This window comes from Enoplosus armatus, chromosome 15, assembly GCF_043641665.1.
Source record: "Enoplosus armatus isolate fEnoArm2 chromosome 15, fEnoArm2.hap1, whole genome shotgun sequence".
Lineage (NCBI taxonomy): Eukaryota > Metazoa > Chordata > Actinopteri > Centrarchiformes > Enoplosidae > Enoplosus > Enoplosus armatus.
Genome location: NC_092194.1, coordinates 8054148 through 8076647, shown reverse-complemented (window position 1 = coordinate 8076647; position 22500 = coordinate 8054148). Strand labels below are relative to the sequence as shown.

The 22500-nt window shown below is 42.0% G+C and overlaps 2 protein-coding genes and 1 long non-coding RNA gene across 3 annotated transcripts; 2 read left to right on the top strand and 1 right to left on the bottom strand.

Annotated features, from left to right (window-relative positions):
- Nucleotides 1-217: 217 nt before the first annotated feature.
- Nucleotides 218-783, top strand: LOC139298208 (uncharacterized). The gene is made up of 4 exons (XR_011598497.1): nucleotides 218-227; nucleotides 316-381; nucleotides 490-510; nucleotides 598-783. It is a non-coding gene; the product is annotated as an uncharacterized lncRNA (long non-coding RNA).
- Nucleotides 784-4193: 3410 nt separating this feature from the next.
- mthfd1b (methylenetetrahydrofolate dehydrogenase (NADP+ dependent) 1b) lies at nucleotides 4194-16289 on the bottom strand. The gene is made up of 27 exons (XM_070919793.1): nucleotides 16252-16289; nucleotides 14166-14250; nucleotides 13840-13899; nucleotides 13681-13734; nucleotides 13215-13351; nucleotides 12962-13062; nucleotides 12724-12860; nucleotides 12163-12274; nucleotides 11933-12060; nucleotides 11541-11638; nucleotides 11224-11397; nucleotides 10643-10779; nucleotides 10472-10518; nucleotides 10267-10374; nucleotides 10095-10169; nucleotides 9906-10008; nucleotides 9714-9790; nucleotides 9339-9479; nucleotides 9180-9248; nucleotides 8751-8862; nucleotides 8391-8530; nucleotides 7929-7970; nucleotides 7587-7687; nucleotides 6662-6839; nucleotides 6199-6306; nucleotides 5889-6041; nucleotides 4194-5047 (listed from the first exon to the last, which is right to left on the bottom strand). The coding sequence occupies exons 1-27, from the start codon at nucleotides 16287-16289 to the stop codon at nucleotides 4958-4960; spliced, it is 2805 nt and encodes a 934-aa protein (XP_070775894.1). The 3' UTR covers nucleotides 4194-4957.
- A 488-nt stretch (nucleotides 16290-16777) lies between these two features.
- Nucleotides 16778-19480, top strand: dorip1 (dopamine receptor interacting protein 1). Its single transcript, XM_070921017.1, has 5 exons — nucleotides 16778-17000; nucleotides 17277-17801; nucleotides 18201-18290; nucleotides 18373-18507; nucleotides 19297-19480. The coding sequence occupies exons 1-5, from the start codon at nucleotides 16915-16917 to the stop codon at nucleotides 19478-19480; spliced, it is 1020 nt and encodes a 339-aa protein (XP_070777118.1). The 5' UTR covers nucleotides 16778-16914.
- Nucleotides 19481-22500: the final 3020 nt, after the last annotated feature.

Here is a 22500-nt window from a genome sequence, read left to right as displayed (position 1 = left end):
TTTGTTGTTGTTGTCAAAGATGATCTGAAAGATAGGAAAAGACTATTGCCTATCCTGTGTTGATGAGAACTGAATGTGATCAACATTAGTTTTAGAAAGGTTTTAAATAAACTGTCCATTTGCAACTGCTTCTGACACATTTGTTTTTAGTTTGGAAGCCATTTCTCTGGTAATTTGCACATTTCTGACTTTGTTGTTGTTGTCTTTCCATGACAGACACCGGCAAGGTGAGTCAGTCTGTTCCTCACAGTGCTTTAGACCTGAGACTAACAGCGTGAAAAAGTGTGTACTTAAGAAGCTGTTTCCCTCTCTTAGGACGAGATGGGAAATAGGCCAGAGGAGGAGGTGGAGGACGGAAGCTCAGGATCTGAGTCAGACGGAGTAAGACATCTTTGATCTTCCTTATGTGTGCTTTATACTGTTTTGTCTCACTGGCTGAGTCAGCAACTATGTGGCACTCTTGTGTTAATTTTCCATGATCTTCTACAGGAAGGAGGAAGGCGTAAAAAGGTATGGTAGAGTTTTACAACCTTTGTGAATTCAAACTATACAGCCATTTATCTGTCTGTATATCATTGTTCTTATGGTTGTTTACAGGGGAGAGGGAAGGGAGGAAAAGAAGGAAGAGGAAAAGGACAAGAAATGAGAGAACAACATGGCGGTGGCGGATATCGTGGAGGCCGTGGAGGCCGTGGAGGTGGTGGAGGTGGTGGAGGTGGTCGTGGAGGGAAATCTTAAATAAACAATGGAGAAATCCTTGAATCGCCATTCTGTGATAATGATTGTGAAGAATTAAATACATCTCTAATAAACAAATCCAGAAAAAGACAAGACTGATTCATTGTGTATTAGTTATAACGTGAGTAGCAGACTCCACAGACATTTATCCAAAAGAGACGCATGGGAACTTTTAGAGCTCCATGTCTTAGGTTCACAATTTAACAAGTCTAAAGCCTCTGTAATTTCATTTGGCTGATAACTACATGTATGGGGCATTGTTTCACTGAGGAATGGGACGATGTGGGTTTGTTGTGAATATTTCAACAACAGCAACAACAACAAATATTTGGATAACATCTGCATCAAATTAAGTTGGTGAAATAAAATGACAAAGAGCGTAAACTCTGTCATGTGGCTACAAACAGATGATGTCTATAGGAATATTTTAAAATATCACATTGATGTTATAAACTAGATATCATCATAAACTACCAGACACTTTCTAAATATTTTTTCTTTTTTCTCCACAATTAAAAAATTTAAAAAGATCTTAATGATGGCATAAAGACTGTAAACAGCTAGCTCGGCTCTGTCCACAGGTGACAAAATCAACCTACCTCTACAGCTACATTATATTACAGTAATTAACACATTTTATCTTGTGTCTTGATTAACAATAATAATTAATGAGCTTTAGAGGTGCTGGTAGGCGTGTTTAGTTAACTTTGGACAGAGCCAGGCTAGCTGTTTCCAGTATTAATGCTAAGATAAGCAAACCAGCTGTCGGCAGCGGCTTCATATTTGAAGCTTGAATATTTCCCAAGGTGTCAAACTGCTCCTTCTGTCAGTTCTATGCTTATATGTTGCATATTCCAAAATGTACGCGTCTTTAATCAAACTACCACACTGAGGCTAGGTTGTCTCCAGGCCACAGAAAAACTGACCAGGTTGCAAAGAGAACGGGTGACCTTCCCTGTAGCACCACCAAGAGGTCAAAAGAAAGGCAGTTTACTAAGACATTTCCCACACATTATTCCTCCCATTTTGATTTTATTTACATCAAGGCCTTTCCTCTGCTGCTATCCTCAAGACAAACTGTACAATTGTCAGTCCACAAACATAGTAACTTTCTCTCCATAATAAGCTGCTCAGTGACAGTCGCGGTGATCCAGATGGGCAGAGGCATCCAGCAGTTCATCTTTAAACTGCTTCAGTGCAGTTTCTAACGCAACCTGAACCACAGGGCATGCTGTTCGCAAGCTCTCTTTTCTCACGCTGTTGCTTTGCATTTTGCTCAGTGTGCCGTCTTTGCGTAAAAAAACTACCATCAGATGCATCTCAGTGTAAATTCTCCACAACAGCAACATCATCTGTCACAGTAGCCGCTGGTATTTTGTTTCCCATTGTGCCTATGCCATTTTCTGCAGCAGCATTGTGGTGAATTGAGAATGAGTTACTGTTTGATGTTGCATAAAGTCTAATCTCGTCCCTTACTGCTGGACGCTCTGACGCAGTTCCCTTCATCATCAGGGGTGTTTATGCTTTGTTGTTTGTGTAAATTGTCATCATTTCGAGTACGGCCATGACCCTGACCCATCGTGCTGCTCTGAGCAATGCAGGAGTCCTCTAAAGATCATCTGAATCCCTCCACTACCAATCACACCTTTCCTGCCATCACATGTGAAGGAGTTGTAGAAGCTTCACTGTCTTCATCACTGTCATAGCAGTCACATCTACACTCACAGTCAGCATCTCAGGACAGCAGCGTTTTACCTCAGTTTCTGGGCATGTGCTCGGGATGTCCTCCACAATGCTTTTAGCTGCAGAGAATTTTCCGGCCCTGAAGATTTTGCTTTTGACTGGAGTTTAGGAACAATCATGAGTTGATCGAGGAGTTCAAATGTTCTGCTTTTAATTGCTTCCCTCTCTTCCAAAGGTGACTGTTCTGCATAGTTGAATGTATGTATCTCTGTGATTGTACCAGCATGATACTCATCGTGGCTGCCTCCCTCTCCAGGTTTCAGGGTGAAGCAGTTTAGTGATGTTGAGAAAACTTAATAATAAAAATACTGTTTCAATTTTGACTTTCTCTTCACAGCTCTGCACTGACATTTCAGTCATGTTCCATGTGCAGTTTGAGCTATTGCGTCTGCACGCTTCAAATCTCCTGTTTCTGGTTTTTATCCCTGACTTTCCCAGTAAAAGACATTTAGAACATGTCAGCTCCGAACTACGCCCAGTTTGAGCTTCTGTCGCTGACATGGTTCATTTAAGATTATCCATAGCTGCTTTCCTGCTGATAGAACAGCATTTGTTTAATATTAGTTCCCCCCAGATATCATAAGACACAATTTAAGTCCACTTTGCAGTTTGCCACACTGACACGCCATCTGTTATTGTTTCACAGCACACAGTCTGTGCATCACTGAGTCACTCTCCTTTGGTCAAAGTGCTGATTGGACCTTTCTGAACACTGCTGTCTGATTCATCCATTGCTAAATATTTATGGCAGCACATGCAATATGTTACTATCTAATAAAATACGTTTTCAAAAAAGTATTTTCAATGACAAACATGAACAAATTACATTTACTCTAATTTTTGAGGAAAGATGTCCAAATATGCAAGTTACACATTTCAGCTGAAGATAATATATTGCATGTAAAAGTGCTCCTTACCTGTCAGTCTGTCCATTCCCCTTATTCCACTCCATAACACTGTATGTGGCCCACCTTTGAATGTGCCTCTGCGCCTCAGACGCCTTTAACAGCAACTGGGCACATTGATTTCCATAGTGATGCAATGACTGACTGTGTTGCAGGAGGCAGTCTCACACCAGTAAACAGCCACTGTAAGAAAATAGGATATCCAACTAAATAATACCATTATTTTATCTTGAAATGCATTTTAGAAACAATTTCCTTGTTCATTTGAGACATTTAGCTGGAAAACATTTTCCACATTAATTTGTTCCGAGAAGTCACAATATCTCATTCTGCATATGTGCGGTGTGAAAGAAGTTCCCAGCATGTGGTCATGCCGCACTCACCTTTATTGATATTCGAATGGGCAGCGTCAGGAATATTTACTAGCACATACAAAGATTCAAAGGTTTATTTGTCACATACTTGTATATTTTTGTGCAGTGAAATGTGGGATGTGGGGGTGGCATACTCTAGATGATGTGCTGAAAGTAATATAATAATTAAAGTAATATAATTTTTAAAATGTCAAGGTGCATATTTTCAGTATAAGAAAAAATCTTCACATTTGTAGTATACACAGAGTTCCTCCTCCTGATGGTCTGGGAGAATAATAAAACTAATATTGACTGCAAAGAAAGGCATGAAAGTGGTGGAATAATGAGACAGACAGCAAATGCCACTTTCTAAGAACAGGTTGGATAAATACAGTATAAAAAAAATAACTCTTGATAAGCGGCTTTCCATCAAGGACACTTTATTTGACCTTTTCTGAAATAAAAGTGGAAACAACGGATTAACAACAACACGACAGCTCAGTTTCCCAACAGTGGCGATTGCTTCAGCAATGTTAGACAGTGTTAGAAATATTCAGTTAGAATACATGACAGGCAAAACAGGAAAACTGACGGGCAGTAGTCACAAGACTACTCAAACATAAAACATTTATAAGGCAGCATTACTTTTATGTTTTTTTAGTAAGACATTCATCCCAAAGTCACACTAAATTCAGTGGATTGTTAAAGGCAGTGGCCTGAAGGAGATGCTCCTTTTGTAGTCAACAAAATATACAATACAGTAGTCAATACAAGATTCCAGATCTACCATCTGTCAAGGCTTATTACTGTGATTGGAAAATGTGTGCAGGGAGCAATGTAGCTGAAAGAATCACCAATAGGACACTTCCCCCTCGCAAAGAAAAAAATCTATCACAGACTCACGGGGGGTTAAACTGTTCTGTGATTAATTAAGTTTCTTGATTTACCCATCAGCGGCGTTCTGGGCAAAGCAAATCAATTACTTACAGATGTCAGCGTCTCAGTGAAAAACAACAAACAGCACCAGCAGACAAGCTCAAGGCGCTTCCAGTTATTAGTCCATCACATTTCATTAAGGCTCAGTGGGGGGGTGCTAGGCCACATACAGTGGGATAAAAAACAAACAAAGTTATCATCCGTGACGCCAACTCCAGGATGAGATTGGTATCTGTGCGTCTTAACTGCCTTCCTTACCATCATACAGTGCAGAGCCCCGCTTCAGAAGAGCCCGTTGACCTGTTCAGTCTCAGGGTCCAGGTCAATGTCATAGAAACACGGCCTGGTGGGCAGACCAGGGATCGTGGGCATCTAGGAGGAACAGCAAGAGAAAGAAAGGTTTTTATGACAGATATTATATAAACATTCATGCACTGATGTACTGTACACACATATAATGCAGTCTTTGAAGGTGAACAAACAGGCACAAACAACTTCTGCATACACACATGATGAATTTCAGGCGATGACACAGAGACTCATTTGATTATCAGTGCACTTAAAATGATTAATATGCCATCTTGCTTGTACAGCACTGTTAGAATTAGAGCTGAAACGATCAGTTGCATAATTAGTTTGTCGATTGACATGATGAGATGATTAATCAGTTTAAGTCAATTATGTAAAAAAAAAGAAAGGAGAAAAAAAAGTCAAATATTTGCTGGTTTTAGCATTTCCAATGTGAGGATATGCTGTTTTACTTTCACTTCAAATTGTCATTCTTTGGGTTTTGGACTGTTGGTCGGACAAAACATGATATCTAAAGACTGTGACACACATTTTGCTATTTTTGTAGATGTTTCATATATTAAATAAATCGTGGATTAATCGGTTGAGTTACTGATAATGAATGAATTAAGTGCTGCATCCTGTGTGCACAATGTTTGCACAGACTGATCACAGCAGTGTGTGTGTGTGTGTGTCTGTCTGTCTGTCTGTCTGTCTGTCTGTCTGTCTGTCTGTCTGTCTGTGTGTCTCTGTGTGTGTGTGTCTGTATGTGTGATGAGAGACAGGTTAATGTAGGAAATCCAGTTGTGATGCAGTTAGCTTGTGCGTAGGTGCAGAGCAGTGAAGAGACACACCCTATAACGCCTCCCAGACATCAATCTGCTGCACAACTGTGGAAAAGAAAAGGCACTTTTTTATAGCTTACCGTGCCGACCAGTGGGAACAGGAAGCCAGATCCCACACTGGCTCTGATGTCTCTGATTGGCAGGATGTAGCCTGTGGGCACGCCCTTCTTGTCAGCCTCGTGAGAGAGCGACAGGTGAGTCTTCGCCATGCAGATTGGCAGATTGGCGAAACCCTGAGGGGAGAAGAGGGGACAAAGAAAATGCATTAGATCTTTTACAAAAGGCCTATTCAAGCATCCAATTATGATGACTTCCACCAACGGCAACAGCAAAACAAACAGTCCTGACAAGACACAGTGAGGAAACTAATGAACTAAGAAAGATGCTGACCTGTTTGGTGTAGAGCTCCACCTTGTGTTGAGCCTCTGGGAGAAGCTCAATATCATCGGCTCCGTAGATCTTCTGGGCGATTATTCGAATCTTTTCAGCAATAGGGAGCTAGAGAGGAATTAGATATATACACACAGCTGTCAGTGTAGTCCTTAATGTGTAGTCCCAACTGGACAAAATTAGCGTGTTTCCAGTGTCCCGAATACATGAGGCTATATATTTTCTACTAGTTTTATTTATTTTCACTGAGAGACTGAATACATGTGCAAGAGGTTATTTCTTAGTGGATGAGAACATTATCTTTATCTTCAGTGTGGCTGACATCTTTATTCCCCTTCACAGACAAAACAAATATAATAACATGCATGTTTTCTAGCAATTTCATTCACATACTTGACCTCAACCAGTTTTAAAATACCTAGTGAATAGCTATAGGAAAAACAGAAAACATGATGGCCTATACCTCCAAATCATAGAGGAACTTGAAGTTGCTGGGGGCCCCAGAGGCCCTCTGGACAGCCTGGCCCAGGGCCACCGCACCGGCTCCACCTTCGGCCCAGTGGGAGCAGCGCACAGCGTCGAAAGCTCCGGCAGCTTTGGCTACGCTGCAGACCAAGTCCAGCTCAGCCTCAGTGTCAGTCCTGCAGGAGGGGTCAGAGTAACAAAAGGCATTCGAGATAAACAGACACAGAAGCTTCAATCCAAAAGGAAAAGAGACTCAAACCAAAACTTTTAGCCACTTGGGGGCAGCACAACAAGTTGCAAACACAACATTGACATATCATCACCTTGTAACGCTGTCAAGGATAATATTTTAGCAAACAGTTGCCTATATACGCATCCAGCAGACGTGGAGGAGCAACATTAACATTCATTTGGAGTCATGTTTCTGTTCACTCACAAGTCCAATATTCACTCTCCTTTTAGCTCTGTTTTAGTGTCCACCAACTTCACAGGAAATATCTGGCTCTTTAGCTGCTCAATGCTCCACTATGTTCACCAGCTAGAGAACTTGTCTGTCTGTCTGTCTGTCTGTCTGTCTGTCTGTCTGTCTGTCTGTCTGTCTGTCTGGTGTTTGGTGCTGAGCAGGTAGCGTGCAACACCACAACAACAACACTGATGACAGCAGTGAAAGTGAATGAAAACCAAAACAATGAGCTGAAAATTGCTAAAGCACTCCGTAGAGCTGAGGGGAACTGCCATGTTCTCTGAGGGTTTCTCACTAGAAGAGACCCTTTTCACATTACACATAATTATTTGATCCATTATTAACATAAAAATATTGATTAGTGCAGCTTTAAGTTAAATAAAAAACAAGTTCTCTGCATCTATGTTTGTGAAATGGATGATTTTAGTCCATTTCTACTCTGTTGTCCTCCATCACTTACCTGAAACCATTGACAGCCACCACCACTGGCACGCCGAAGTGCTGTGCATTCTCTATCTGCTTCCTCATGTTGCTGCAGCCATTCTCCAGCAGCTCAAGGTTCTGCATGCAGGTACACACATAAACACGTCAAATAAATAATCACGTTAAATAAGCTTATGAGAAGGTAGTTGGAAGAAGCAATGCAGCCCACATTAGTGTTTAATGTAGATGCAGACTTGTCTTAGGCCCTCCATACAAACTAATAAATACACAGTGTTGATTACCTGATGTCAAGCTACAGCTCATCAACAGACATTTTAAAATAAACACCACATTTTGGTAGGCTGCTGTTATACATTACCTCCTCAATGTATTCCTTAGGCAGCGGCATCCCAGCAGTGACCTGAACAATAAATATCACGTTTCAGTGAATTTAAATAATCCAACAATGAACTCACTAAATCTTCTACAACACAGACTTGACAGATTTGAATTGTTTTTCCCCCAGCTGTTGTCTTCAGGATTATTGAGAAGCTGACAATTGTGTGAATGAAGAAGTGAGAATATGAATGAGTTATTGCTCTGCGACGCCCACTCAGCAGGAAATGTAATTACACTCCCAGCAGTGTGCTGTCATTCCCTGAGGGAGTGTGAGACATTGTTTTGCGCAGAGGAAGTTGTGTGGATGCTGATCTGTTCAGAATTCACAATGGAGAAATGTAATAATCATGTAAAATTATACTAAATGTAAAAGCACATGTTTTTTACTGGATAAAATCACTAAACTAAATATCTTGTTATTAGGATGCTGAGGGAAACTCACAGTTGGTCCTCCTCCGTGCATCTTCAGGGCTCGGACAGTGGCCACCAGCACCACCACATGGGGTCTCAGGCCTGAGTAGCGGCACTTGATGTTGAAGAACTTCTCCATGCCAATATCAGCTCCAAAGCCCGCCTCCGTCACTGTTGGGCACAATTGACAGGGGTTGTAAGACAAAGAGAATAGTAACAGCTGATGTTATTCAGTATTCCTACTAGAGTTATATCGTACTACAGTATAATATCTGCTACAACAACACAAGGTACCATCTACTGTAGCACTGCAGTACCAGATCAGGTATGAAAAAAAGTCAATATTGCTGAAAACATGCTGCCATAGAGCCATTTTCTCAGCTCCACGTACCTACAAAGCCCTCAGGTCCAACTAGCTTCAAAGCTATTTTATCAGCCAGGATGGAGGAGTTGCCATGGGCGATGTTGGCAAACGGGCCAGCATGGACAAACACAGGGGTGCCCTGTGGATTCAGACGGCACACATGTGACACAAAACCCATAACTCAAGGCAATGTCATCCCTCTGGCACGCACGTGGATCCCAAAAACATTTAGCAAACAATAAACTCTGCCATTTTAAAACCAACAACAACAAACAACCAGAACAATATACGTCAGGACTGAACTTTCAAAGCTTGTGATATTTTTCTGTGAGTCTAAAACTGTAACCACACATGTTCGTAACCTGGTTAAAGATCTAGGTGCTCTCACACGGTACTTCTTGAGTTTGTTGAGTTCTTTTCAGGAGCACTGTTTAGATCAGCATGTGTTTCACTCACCTCCAAGGTCTGCATCAGGTTTGGCTTGATGGCATCCTTCATTAGCACAGACAGAGCACCACTCACACCCTACAGAGAGAAACATTATATTACAAGAGCCTCCTTCCCACAGTACTTATACAGAAGGTCCCGTCATGAAGGAGACTCCAGACCACTGACCAGGTCCTCGGTGGTGATGGGCTGTCCACTGCGGCTGGTGGCTACAACCATCTTGGCCAGACGCTGGCGCATGTCCTCCAGGCTGCTGGTGAGGGCGAGCACCGCCATGATTTCACTGGCCACCGTAATGTCAAACTGGGCCTGGAGGACAGAGAGAGGGAATGCATGTCCTCTCTTCATCAACAACAATGCAGGGAACTTAACTGTTTTGTGATCCAATGTTTCAGTGTGTGCTTTATGAGTCTTTCAAATAGGGTGTGTTGCATTGCTACCTACCAGTGTGTCTTTTTTGATGCAACCACTGGATGGAGCCAAAACAATAATATTACACAGAGTGACTTTAAAGAGACAGCTTCGTGGATCTTATCTCTTTACCTCTCTCGTGTATCCCTTTTCAGTCGGCGACTGTCCGATCGTGATCTTCCTCAGGAAACGATCGTTGGTGTCCAACACTGAATTGACACAAAAGGACCACATAAGCATTTTATCAGTTGTACATAAAGCCTGGTCAGCACACTCACTCACATGCACACAGCAGATTTAATGAGGCGTCTCAGGTGTTCATACCTCTCTGCCAGGTGACAGAGCTCGGGTCCATGTCTAGGCGGGCAAAGCGGGTGATCTCTTCCTCAGTCAGAGTGGAGGGATCAGTCTTTTCTATGCCCAGTCTCTGAACAATCATAGAAAACTTGTCAGATACATCCTCTGGATTGTGAGTCAAGTCAAAACCTACAAGTCTGTGACACGATCACTGACTTTTAGTCTGCTGATCTGGATGGGGGAGAACTTCCTCTGTCCTCCACTGAGCGGCACCAAGCGGTTATAAAGAGCCTAAAGACGCATACAGAGAAAGATTATAGTCACAATTCATTATTTAACTCGCAAAAATTGTATTTTTTAATATACACTGACAAAATTGAGTACCCACCTTGTCAGTTTGTGTAGACTCGTGGAACATGCGAGCGTCGATGGCAGCAGCCACCAAGTTGTTGGCAGCTGTGATGGCGTGAATGTCACCGGTGAGATGGAGGTTGAACTAAAATGAATAGACTCATTAATGAATTAAATGCACTTTTGCTTTGGTATTCTTATACATGCAGTAGACTTTACAACTTCAAACAGCAGTGTAGTACCTCTTCCATGGGAATAACTTGAGAATATCCACCTCCTGCAGCACCACCTGTAGACCGAAAACAAAACTACAGATTCATATACCAGTTTAGGTATATTATAGGTTTATTATCATTTCAATGGCCTATAATCCATGCAACCTCTTGCTGGGTGTACATTATTGCAAAGCTCACCTTTAATGCCAAATGTGGGTCCCTGAGAGGGCTGTCGGACACAAGCAAACACATTGAGCTTCATGTGGGCTCCCAGGGCCTGGACCAGGCCAATGGTGGTGGTGCTCTTTCCTTCACCCAGAGGGGTGGGTGTGATGCTGCAGGCAGAAAATCTCCATCAGCAGGGCCAGAAAATGAACAGGTACCAAGCACCAAGTGGCAATAACATTAATGAACATTAAATGATTTTTTGCCATTTCAAATAAGTAGAAACTTTACCATCTGTATAAAGTTGCTGAATGATATGAAAAAAAGTACAAACAAAGGAAGGGAATCTGATGTCAGCATGCAAACATGAAACAATAATTACGTGAAATAATCTAATTGTTTTCACGGAACTGACCTGCTAGATAAAGTTATGGTATGATGAAATTTAAAACAGTATTTTAAAGATAATAAATGGTGCTATTGGTTCATTGCCTAACATTAATCAATTATCAAGCAACACATTTTCACACGCTGCCAGGTTCTACAAAAAAATACAGTTTTAAAAAAAAACAAATGCAGTAAGCCGGAGACAAAACAAAGTGCTGACAGCATACCCAGTGACCACCACATATTTGCCGTCGGGCTGCGCCTGCAGGCGTTTAATGATATTCAGCTGGACCTTGGCCTTGGTCTTGCCATAGAGCTCCACCTCGTCAGAGAGCAGGCCCACCTCTCGGGCTAGATGGTCGATGGGCTTGGGCACACAAGAGCGAGAAATCACGATGTCACTGTTGGAGTTATAAAACACAACACACAAAATCACTTTTACATCCGAGCAAAGGAGGAAACAGGACAGACAAAGAGCACTCGAACGTGAGGCAAGGAATTATTAAACACATGACTAAGAGGAGGGGAAGGTAAGGAGACAAACCTTGGCACGGGCGTCTGGAGGTTGAGTGTGGTGTAAGAAATGTTCCACTTCCCTGGTTGATGGCTCTCCAGGAAACGCGTTGCACTCAACACTGTGTTCTACACACACACACACACACACACACACACACACACACACACACACACACACACACACACACACGCGCATGTCATTCTTTTAACATCTAGGTTACATGAAAGTAAAGAACGAAAATGTCAGATAACTTAGCTGCAATAAAAATGCAGCAGCATTGTGGGAAATTGTGACAAAATAAGAGCAGCCTGAATCATGTATTAAAAATGTTAACACTGATAACTCCTACTACATATTCAACAAGCACCTGGCACTTTCTGGAAAAGCTTAATTACACACACACAGGACCTGGACCTTACCGCCATCAGCATGGCCACAGTCATGGGTCCCACACCGCCAGGGACGGGGGTGATGAAGCCAGCCTGCTCCTTGGCTGAGGCGTAGTCCACATCGCCTACCACCCGCTTCCCACTTGGTTTAGTCTCATCTGAAAGACACGGAGAGAAACTTTGGAGGTAAATACTCTATGATCACCTCTGACTGCCACTGATGAACCTCTACAGTAGACTGAAAAGCCTCAGAGTCCAACCTGGAATGTGGTTGATGCCACAGTCGATGACCACTGCTCCCTTCTTGATCCAGTCTCCTTTCACCATCTCTGCTTTCCCGATGCCGACAACCAGGATGTCTGCTTTGCCCACCTGGATGTTTCACGAAAAAGAGAAGAGCATGTGTAACAATGACGCTAGCCTTGGTGGATATTCATTTTCAGAGTCCACAGAAATTTTCAAAAACTGGCAAGACATGGTGTTATTATTTAGCAGAGATCTGTATTTCGCTGTATGTCAGTTTCATGCAACAATCGACAGGTTAGATTATGATCTCTAATTAGTTGACATGTATAAATTTCACCCGTGAAAAAGGGAGAATGAGAAAAATGAGAATGTCATTGCATCTTTGGACAAGCATTGGCTTTTGGTAATGTATCAGAAATGTCTATGAAAGCTGTTTGTGTCACTGCCTGGGTAAGTTTAAAATCAACCCATCAGTGGTCATATTATATGCTCTACTTGCACTGGTGTGGGGGCACGTAACGGCCGATGGGAACACGATTCTGAGATTGTATTGCTGGGTTGGGTGGAGGTGTTACCTCTCCAGGGAGATCAGCGGTTTTAGAGTGGCAGGTGGTGACGGTGGCGTGGTTCCACAGCAGCAGGTCATGCATCGGTGCGCCTACAATCTTACTGCGACCAATCACAACCGCTCTCTTCCCTGCCACAGACACACCTGTAGAGAAGCAGTCGACCCATCAATTCATTTTTGGCCTTATTTAATTCTTTGTCAAGTATTAGCAACAGATGTTTTAGGGTGTTAACTGTTGCGTTTACCAGTCTGTCTGATCAACTCCATGCAGCCATTTGGTGTGCAGGGGATGAAGCAGTCACCCAGGTCCCCACGAGACAGCTTCCCTGCATTTATGCTGGTCAGTCTGTAAATGGAGCAGAACACATTGAACATTGCAAATGAAAGATGTCTAACAATTAAAATGACCCAAGTGAGATTTTATCTTTTAACCAGACTTGAAGGAAGCAAAGAAACATTTCAGCTCGATCCTGGTCTTTAGTTCATGTCTGCGCCTACCCGTCTACATCCTTCTCCGGGGCCACGGCGTTGGTGACCTTCTCTATGTCCATCTTGTGGATCGAGTCCAAGGGCAGCTGCACGATGAGGCCGTGGACAGATGTGTTCTCATTCACCTCTGCAATACTGTGAAGAACCTGCAGACAGACAGACAGACTTTATACTCTCAGGTACTTTCAGTTTGTCATTTACTGTTAGCCTTGTTTTGTTTTGGCTCCAACAGCACCCCAAATTCCAAATTTTACTCCCATGTTACCTCATTGAAAATCATCTGTCAACTATGTTAAGTTTTAAAACATCAACAGTACAATTTAGGGATTTGTGGGCTTTAATGGGCACTACAACAAAATCAAGGAGTGTCTTACTGTGTGTGTGTGTGTGTGTGTGTGTGTGTGTGTGTGTGTGTGTATATACAGAAAAACAAAAGACCAGGCTACACTAATATTCCATTCTAATCCATTCTCACCTCCTCCTCTGTTGCAGTCTTGGGAAGTCTCATATGTGTAGCATTTATTCCAATCTGTGTACACAGAAGAAGAGATTAGGCCGGGAAGTGTACATTAGAACTGTGGTGTGCATACTGCATGTAAAAATCTAAATCTCTATCAGAAAATGATCGGTTTACCTCTGCTGCTGCCTTCAACTTCATGCTGATGTACAGATTTGAATCATCGCGGTCTCCAACCTGCAAAGAAACATAGCATCACTTTGCCTGCCTGTATGAAGGAATAGATACAGATACACATGTTGATGACAGAGCACTTGCATGAATTGCACTTCCATCTACAAGAAGGAGACTTTAGTAGAGCACATTCATAAACTCTGTATCACACACACGACCCAAATCCTTACCTGCGGACTGTCTCCAGGGGAAGGCCATGAGAAAGCACATGGCAAAATTAGCTAACATCCAACAACAAACATCCAAAAATGTTCCCATTTTACACTTACCTGTAAAACCACTAGACCGGGTCTGAAGTTGGGGTCCTGAAGCTTCATCTGCTCCACATCCTTCTTCAGACGCTCCCTCACCTGCCTGAGAACACAAGACAACAGAATAAATCTCAATGCAGTGACAGGTGCACCATTATAAAGGGATAGGACCATGTGGTACACAAACCACAGGCACAACCCATTCCCGTCCCCTGCAATGGTTACAGATTTTATGCCATAATACGTGCCATCTGGCTATCTCATTGTGAAATTGGTAATTATTTTCCAGCTGTCAATCTCCACTGCACACGGTAAGCCAGGTCAGCAGAGAGTCTGTTAGGGAGAATGAGAATCTTATCTTTGGTCTTTGTCATTTGCTTTATCTTTATTCGTTTAATGGTTTGGTTAGGCAGTTCCGGCTTCACTGTTCCCTCGACATTTAGATTAGGCAAAGTCAACTCAACCAATCAAAGACAAGACAGCAGTGGCACAAAGTTACTGGATTTCAATCAAAGTAATTCAAATCAATTTTAAGATCTGTCATGTCTTTCTAAACAAAGCTGATTGCATTTCTTTTGTATTCTTTTCACACAAGTAATCAGGTTATTGATCTTGTCCACTGCGGATGAGAAAGAGAGCAGAGTGACTCAAAAAGCTCTAAAGATAGACGAATGATCGTGTTTAAAACAAAGTGTCTTTGTGCATCACATGAACTTCATTGGTAGTGATGTGATTACTATTGATTATAGATGCATGGCACAATGAAGTGACACCAATTTGAACTACCTCTCAAGTAACCTCAGACGTGACCTTGCAAAATGAGCATTTTATATTCTGAAATGTTTGTCCAAAAGGCCTTATTCAAATCCCTGAATGATCTTAATGTCTTTTCCCAGACTTCATAAAAACAATTATTGTAACATATTGCATCATAACAACAATCCATAAAACAGCATGTTGGGATTTCTTAATTCCTGGTCACTGATCAACCAGGGCCATATTCCTATAAACAAACGACATTCATACAATACACAGCACTGTTGCTGTGCTTTGATTGTCGAGCCCGTGTCAATCATGCTTCTTTAAAGAACACGCTTTTGGATAAGAGGTTGTACAAAACTACATTTCCTGAAAGGCAGCAACAATCTCCTCAATAAACCTCTTGCTCATAAAGGTCACTTGTCCAGCAGAATCAGTGGTATGTCAGACCTTTTGTCAGAGATAATGAATGTAAATCCTCCTACTGAACGCACGGCAGATCTGTGGAGAGGCTGTACAACCCTTTTTTTGTTGCATAAAATAATTTAATGAGTTCTGTGAGGGGCAGTTAACAGGGTGCAGGCCGTCATGTCTTGTGACAAGCACATGCAACTAAATGTCCTGCACTATGTTCTCTCTTTGCCAAATTAATTTCCCCAAACTTTTAAGCAATATTTGCATTCATTCAAACCTTGAACTAGACAAATGCATGGTTGTTAAAAAGTTAGCTAGAGTTTAATGAGTGGTGTTTGTCAGCCTCACCACTTGAGGTCACTGGACCAATAGGGCAAAGAACATATCACACCACCACAGCTTCTTACATAATGCTGCAGGATTTGCAACCAATCATTCGGAAGTTTTCAATGATCTATCCTCATGGATTACCACTAAATTATACACTTATTATTCACAAGTCAGAGCATTTAGTGTGAACACATTTAGACTAATCTACATAACTGTAAGGAAACACATTTCCCATACAACTTGAGGAAGAGTCCACTGTGATTTCTCAGCTAGTTATTCACAAGTAACAGTAAAGATTTGCTGGCACACTCCATTCACGTGGACAGCATCATGTACCACCAATTCAACTAAGTTATGAAATCGTTTTCTGCTTCCAGCAAGGACAAGACCAGCTTCTTGAAATATAGACTATAACAGCTGCATGTAAAATGTGCATAAGCTGTTTGTGCCTCAAGTGACGTTAATTTTTAGATATTAAGTAATTCAGATAGCTAGTTAGCTGCGAGTTAGCCAGTACACAGACACATGCTTCATCAGGCTGGTTACACCTATTTGGCTATCTGTGCGTCAATAAACGCGCTGAATAACATATGATACTTACGCTGAAACCGTTTTCCCACTTATGATTTGAGCTGACATCTTTTGGTCCTGAAAGTCCGTGTTCTAAGGTACTGGTGCCTCCTCACTGCAATCACTGCCTGACAAGAAGTGCAGCGCGCTGAGTACTGCCAAAAAGTTCTGTTTATTCAAAAAGCGTCGGGAGTCGCAGGAGGTGACGCAGCCTCCACTTGCAAATCCAGCACTACCGCTGAAATTCAGCGTATTAACTTTCAGGAATAGCGTCGAACGTAGAACGTAGCCTCGCTAGTGGGCATGACGACGGAGAAGGGCTGGACTATCGACAAACTGTCAACCCTGACAGCCAATCATATAGCTAATATAATATACCAGTAAAACCTCATAACCAATAACATCCCCAGTTCTGCTAAGCCACCCACGAGAGGGTGGGGAAATGGGCGGGACTTCAGAGGACGTAATTACGCTGAGAATCAACAGAGGGCAGCACAGTATTTACACACCGTTTGGATTATCCGTCAAAAAAACAGCAGCGTTTCATATGGGCCCAATTTGACGTTTGATCGGGATTGTTTTGATGCTTACAAAAGTGTCATCATTCCGATACTCGTTAGAAAGTGCTAGAAAATACTATACTTAGATATCTGGCTAGAAGTCCGATGCAAGACATGAAGAAATACAGAGAGCTATGGAGAGTAGATTCTGTGTTTTGAGCGACACCGAAGACCTCCAAACGCTCATTTCAAACACCGAGAACAATCTCCTCTTCGAAAGGTAACTTAATAGCAGCTGCTAATTTGTTAAGCCAGCAAGATTTTGGGCTCTGTCAATTCCCTGGAGGACAATTGGATGTTACTCGTCACCGCGCCGCTTGTTTTGTTATTGCAAGCTAACTTACATATATTTGCATAGCCTCTGTTAACGTTTGTAAAGCCGCCGTCTCTCCAAGTTATACAACCCAAATCCATCAATGCGACAAACTAAACCTCACCCACATTCAAACCAGCTCTGGCTAATCCTCTGCTAACTCATATGCTTATGTCTCTTCAGGTCTAAGACGCTGTTTGAAGAAATTCGTGCCTCCATCAACAACAATGACGAAGAGGACCGCTCCTTCTGGAGGCCTGTGCTCCCGTGGGGTGGCGTCTTTTCCATTAAGGCAGGGCGGAAGGCCATATCATGCACCCCTCTCTACGTCAAAATCAACCTAAAAAACACCTGCACCATTGATGGCTTCCTCATGATCCTTTATGTGATTCTGCGGGACAACCAGGGCTTTCCCAGGGAGCTGGCCGTCTTCCTGGGCAAGCAGTTTGTGGAGCATTTCCTCTACCTGATGGACTCCTGTGACTACACCACGGTAAAGATGCTGTGGATCTGGGACAGGATGTCTAAAAGACAGTACCGCTCTGAGATCCACCAGGCAGCCCTGGAGATTGATCTGTTTGGTAATGAGCATGAGAACTTCACAGAGAACCTGGAGAACCTCATGTCCACTATGCAGGAGAGTCTGTGCACCAACTGGTGCTGCCCAGCCCGCTTCCAGGAGTTCATCAAGACTACAATCAACATCAGGTATACTGCACACAGACGTAATGTCAGTGTAATATCCTGATGCTACAAAGTGAAGTTGATGCAACTTTTCCCAGTTTTACCCTGTGAACAGTAGCAGAGATTCTATGTGTCAGGACTTAGGACAGCGTTTCGCCAACAGCTGTCTTTATCTAGTGTTGTTCTGTATCAAATGTTACAATTATCAAATGTCCTTATGGACTTTGTCTCAGTAGGAAGTCCTTGTCTCCACTTGAAATATCAGTGGTTCAGGGCAGCTGGTGTACAGCTCCACCATAAAATTTCAATTCACCCCTTCACATGCCAAACTTCTTCTCACAAAGTAGGTCAGTCCTAGTTAACTGTTGTTGGATGGTTTACGTGATTTCCATTTCTTATGATTTCTCTCTGATATTCCTCCAGCCCTCCACATGAGCTGCCTCACAGAGACCCCATTCAGTCTGCCGTGGACGAGTTCTTCTGCTCAAAGCTCCTGCTCTGCTCAGAACTAGGGTGAGACACAGGGAGGATGCTCCTCGTCTAATTCGGCTCAGTCTTACTCCTTGACAAGTTGATTATCTGTTTTTTTTAACAGGTGTGATGGTCTAAGGGAGTTCTCTCAGAGGGTTTTCTGCCATGGACCCCCACCCTTTGTTATTCTCAACATGCAGCAGTGGAAGTCAGAGGAATTGTCCTATGTTCCTTACCATGTGGCTCTCTGCCAGCACAGGTAAGGAGCTTTCCACAGTGTGTTTCCATTGGCTTGGTATACAGTACCGTGCTTTAGCCACACAGTGGTGCAAGCCTCACAGCAGGAAGTCACTGTGCTGACCCACAATATCATGGCTTGGGCGCATAACCATGTCTCCAGCAATTAAGCAGAGATATAAAAATAATTAAAGACAGTAGTAAGCCATAAAAAGAGAACTATGTGTGACATATTACATCAAAGCATGTCCTTAAACATTTTCTCAGTTACATTTAAGTTTCATTTCAAGTCTAGTAGCCATGATATCAAGGAACAAATTGCCTGTTTTTTAATCTACATTGTGAAGAGCTACAATGGAGTTAAGATGGATTTACAATATTTTAGGTGCCATAGCCATCTGTCATGATCTGTAGGATACTAAAAATCAGTCTATAAAGTCAGACAAGGGCTTATGTAAAACTACTAAAATGCATCCAGTTTTTCTGTTACAGAAAGAATCTTAGCTGCTGTGTTTTGTTTGTGCAAGTTGAGAACTGAGGCAGGAAAACTGTGATAAGAGCTGGATGACATTTTCCACATCGGTAAACGAAAAGGAAGCTAATTTTAGAAATATTACTCACTTTAAAGACACGAAATTAGAAAACTGGCTAATTAAATTTACATACACTTGTTTCATTTGTTTTAGAAATCTTTGTCCCAGACCAAAGAGAAAAATATGTTCTCACTATTATTTATGCTCTTATTTTGAGTTTCCTGGACTGTATAGAGGAAGTGGTATTGAATCAACTCTAAACTCTTCACTCTCCTCAGGTACTTACTAGAGGGCGCCACACTCTTCAACAGGGAGGAGCACCACTACTCTGCAGCCTTCCAGATAGACGGTTGCTGGATGCACTATGACGGCCTGAGGAGTGACAATCTGATCCTGTTACACAAGCCACCGGAGCTCCTGCTGCTGTCCTCTCTGGTCTACATCCGCGCCTCCGACAAGTGAACTCATGTTATCGCAAGCGGACACGCCGATGAGCGAGGAGTCACACCAAACACGAGAGTGCAAGCGTTCATCCACCCTTCCTATGATTATTTTGTCATGACCCTGTGGATGGCGTTACCGTACTGTAATCATGTTTCTCTACCTATCGCATCATTTGTTTTTTCTTAATGAATTCCTGTCAGCTGTTGCTTCCTCTGTAAGCTGCAAGAGTGCTGAATGACACATGCGCTATGTCACCTGAATGCTTGCAGACAGCTTACTGTGCAAAATGGAAATCACTTCTCTTTGGGCATGCTTGGAATCCAAGAATATAATGGACTATAATAGTTCTGGGTTGATATGCATACATGACAATATCAGTGAATAATGCACTTTGTATGCATATACAGTTAACTGACGCATACTGCACTGTGAGGGTGCATTTGCTATTATGACACGGACTGTATATGACATTTCTATCCAAATTGCAAGTGTACAATTGTGTCTGTTTCATTTTACATTTATGCATATCAGCCCTTTCCTAAAAATAAACTGGTGCTTTTTCTGTTTGCACTGTGGTCTGAGGACAAGAAACAACCAAACAAGGCCAAAGTCCCATGTCAGGTTAATGTCTTGTTTTTGAAGATGTTTCAGTTGGAAGAAAGCATTTAATCCAATGAGTGAATGTTAAAATACAAAGTTCTTAAGTTATATAAAGGTTGAGGGCAGTCTGAATTATCTCTTTTCTTTACACTACAAGCTTAAATATTACCTGTGTGGCTTCCAGGACACTGACCTGGCAGCATGTCCATACTGATACCTTGAATTCAAGCATTATTACACTCTTAAGTCAGCACACACTGCAGTCGCCAACACAGGAAATGTGTTTTACATGGTTTTTTAATACTTTTTAACTTCAGATAATAACTGGTATCACACAGTGCCTCTCCCAAGGAAAGTGAATCCTGGCGAGTATAAATCCTTGATCATGATGAGTTTTTAATTGCTGTTTTTCTACCCAGAGACTGTCTTTATAATGCAAATACAAATATTTTGTACTACACTTGTATGGATTTATTTTGTTCCATTGCATGGATGGGTTTAACAAGAGCCACATAAAAGCAGACGGTACCTTTTAAGGCAGGCATTTATTTTAAACTGGGTACAACTGCACCACACAAACGGACTAAAATGTATGTAAAATGTCTTCAATCAAAACATGATAAAATGTGAAAAGCTACTGTTTCTACACCTAAGGTTATCTTGTACTTCCAGTATTAATCCACAGGATATAAAATTCAAGATCGTCACCTTACTCCAGACACACAACGGGAAATGTAAAAGAAGCAGAGTGGTCATTTGGCTAACATTGACATCAGTTTCAAAGGATTTTTCTTTCAGACACAAACATTAGAGTGGTAGTCCATTGCAGACCAGGTGTTAGTCATCCATCTGCTTTCTTTGAACAAGCACTTTGGTGAGAGTGGTGGCAAAAACATGACATTGGTTAGGCCATAATAAAAATGGGTACAAACCAAATTTTAACATCCCTTCTTTTTGCAGATTCACGTTTGCAGATTTTCATCAGCGCCTCCCAAAAATTCATTAAAAGTAGTAGTTTCTATACACCTCAGAAATCATGACATTGTATATAACATCAATGCTGGATGAGTCATGGCAGCAGCACATAATTACGCCTGCGTGATTTGTGCCGTGGCTGTTCAGTGACTAACAAAGTCTAGTACAATAGACAGCAGAATTAGCAAACAAAAACCAGGTTGCAGAACATAAACAATACACATTATAATCATAAATAAAAGTCATTCACATCCTTCTAAAATGAAATAAAATATTTGCAGGAATATGCTTGGGTTGCGTTACTCTTTCAAAGTAAAGCAGAAATCGAAAGGAAAGTACTTTATATGATGATGCAAACAATCTGCAACAAACTAAATGTCTCACCAAATGTCATTTAAGTTCTCGTCTGTAGTGATGGTCTCCGTAATCATTTTACAAACATATCAAGTTTAGTGTACAAGGGTAAAGTGGAAGAGCACGTCCTGTCTTGTGTTTACAAGACTTATATGTGGTGAAAACAGCTAAATTGTTTTTTTGTTTTTAAAAACGGTGTATACATCGTGAGCAATCCATCTGAATCTGCCTAAATAAACTTAAGCCTTGTAAAAAGTGAACCAGCATGCACAACAAAATGACAACACGAGATGTCTTGTATGATGATACAAAGTCAATGGTACCATTTTTGATGTTTCATTACACGTCCACATTACCAGCCAACGGTGTGATTCGACAGACATGCCATGTGGGGTTCTGTTACAGCAATATGAGATGCCTTGGCTTTTTGAAGAGACAAACAAAAAACATACTCATCCACAGAAAGAACAGAAGTCTTATTGCATTATCTAAATGCCATTGTTCTAAATTAAAACATATGTACAAATTACAATATGTATCAAATAGTTTGGTAAGTGCAATGCAGAGCTTGGTTAAAGTTCACTTGTGTGCAAACATCAGTGCACAAAGCAACTCAAACTAGACTTGAACATCAACAGCGACTCAACAAGACACACCACACCTAGCCTTTCCTAGTCTAGTGCCCCTGCTATTGCCGTGCATTGCTTGACCTGTCTGTTAGCCTTTCCCGAGGCTGCACAGAGTGACACCCTCAGCCAGCCTGGAGTCAGACACACCCAGGGGAGCACTCTGGTTTCTCTCCCAGGACACAGGACTGGTGACAGTGGCAACATGGCCTGAGTTGGCTAGCACAGCCCTTGGTGCTTTATCATCCATCTCCATATGACAGCATGGAAGAATGCAATGCTAATACATTAGCAATAAGGACGAGAATAAAAATGTTTCAATTGTGGCACACGAGGGAAGCTGTTTCTAGCACTGGAGGTGGGAAAGACACAAAAAAAGGGGTCATGTTTTTGGCACTTCACATGAAGCTGTGAACGAATTACCTCACACCTGAGCTTGCCATCAAGACCTTGGCTATATGAGGATCACATGTTTGTGTGGTG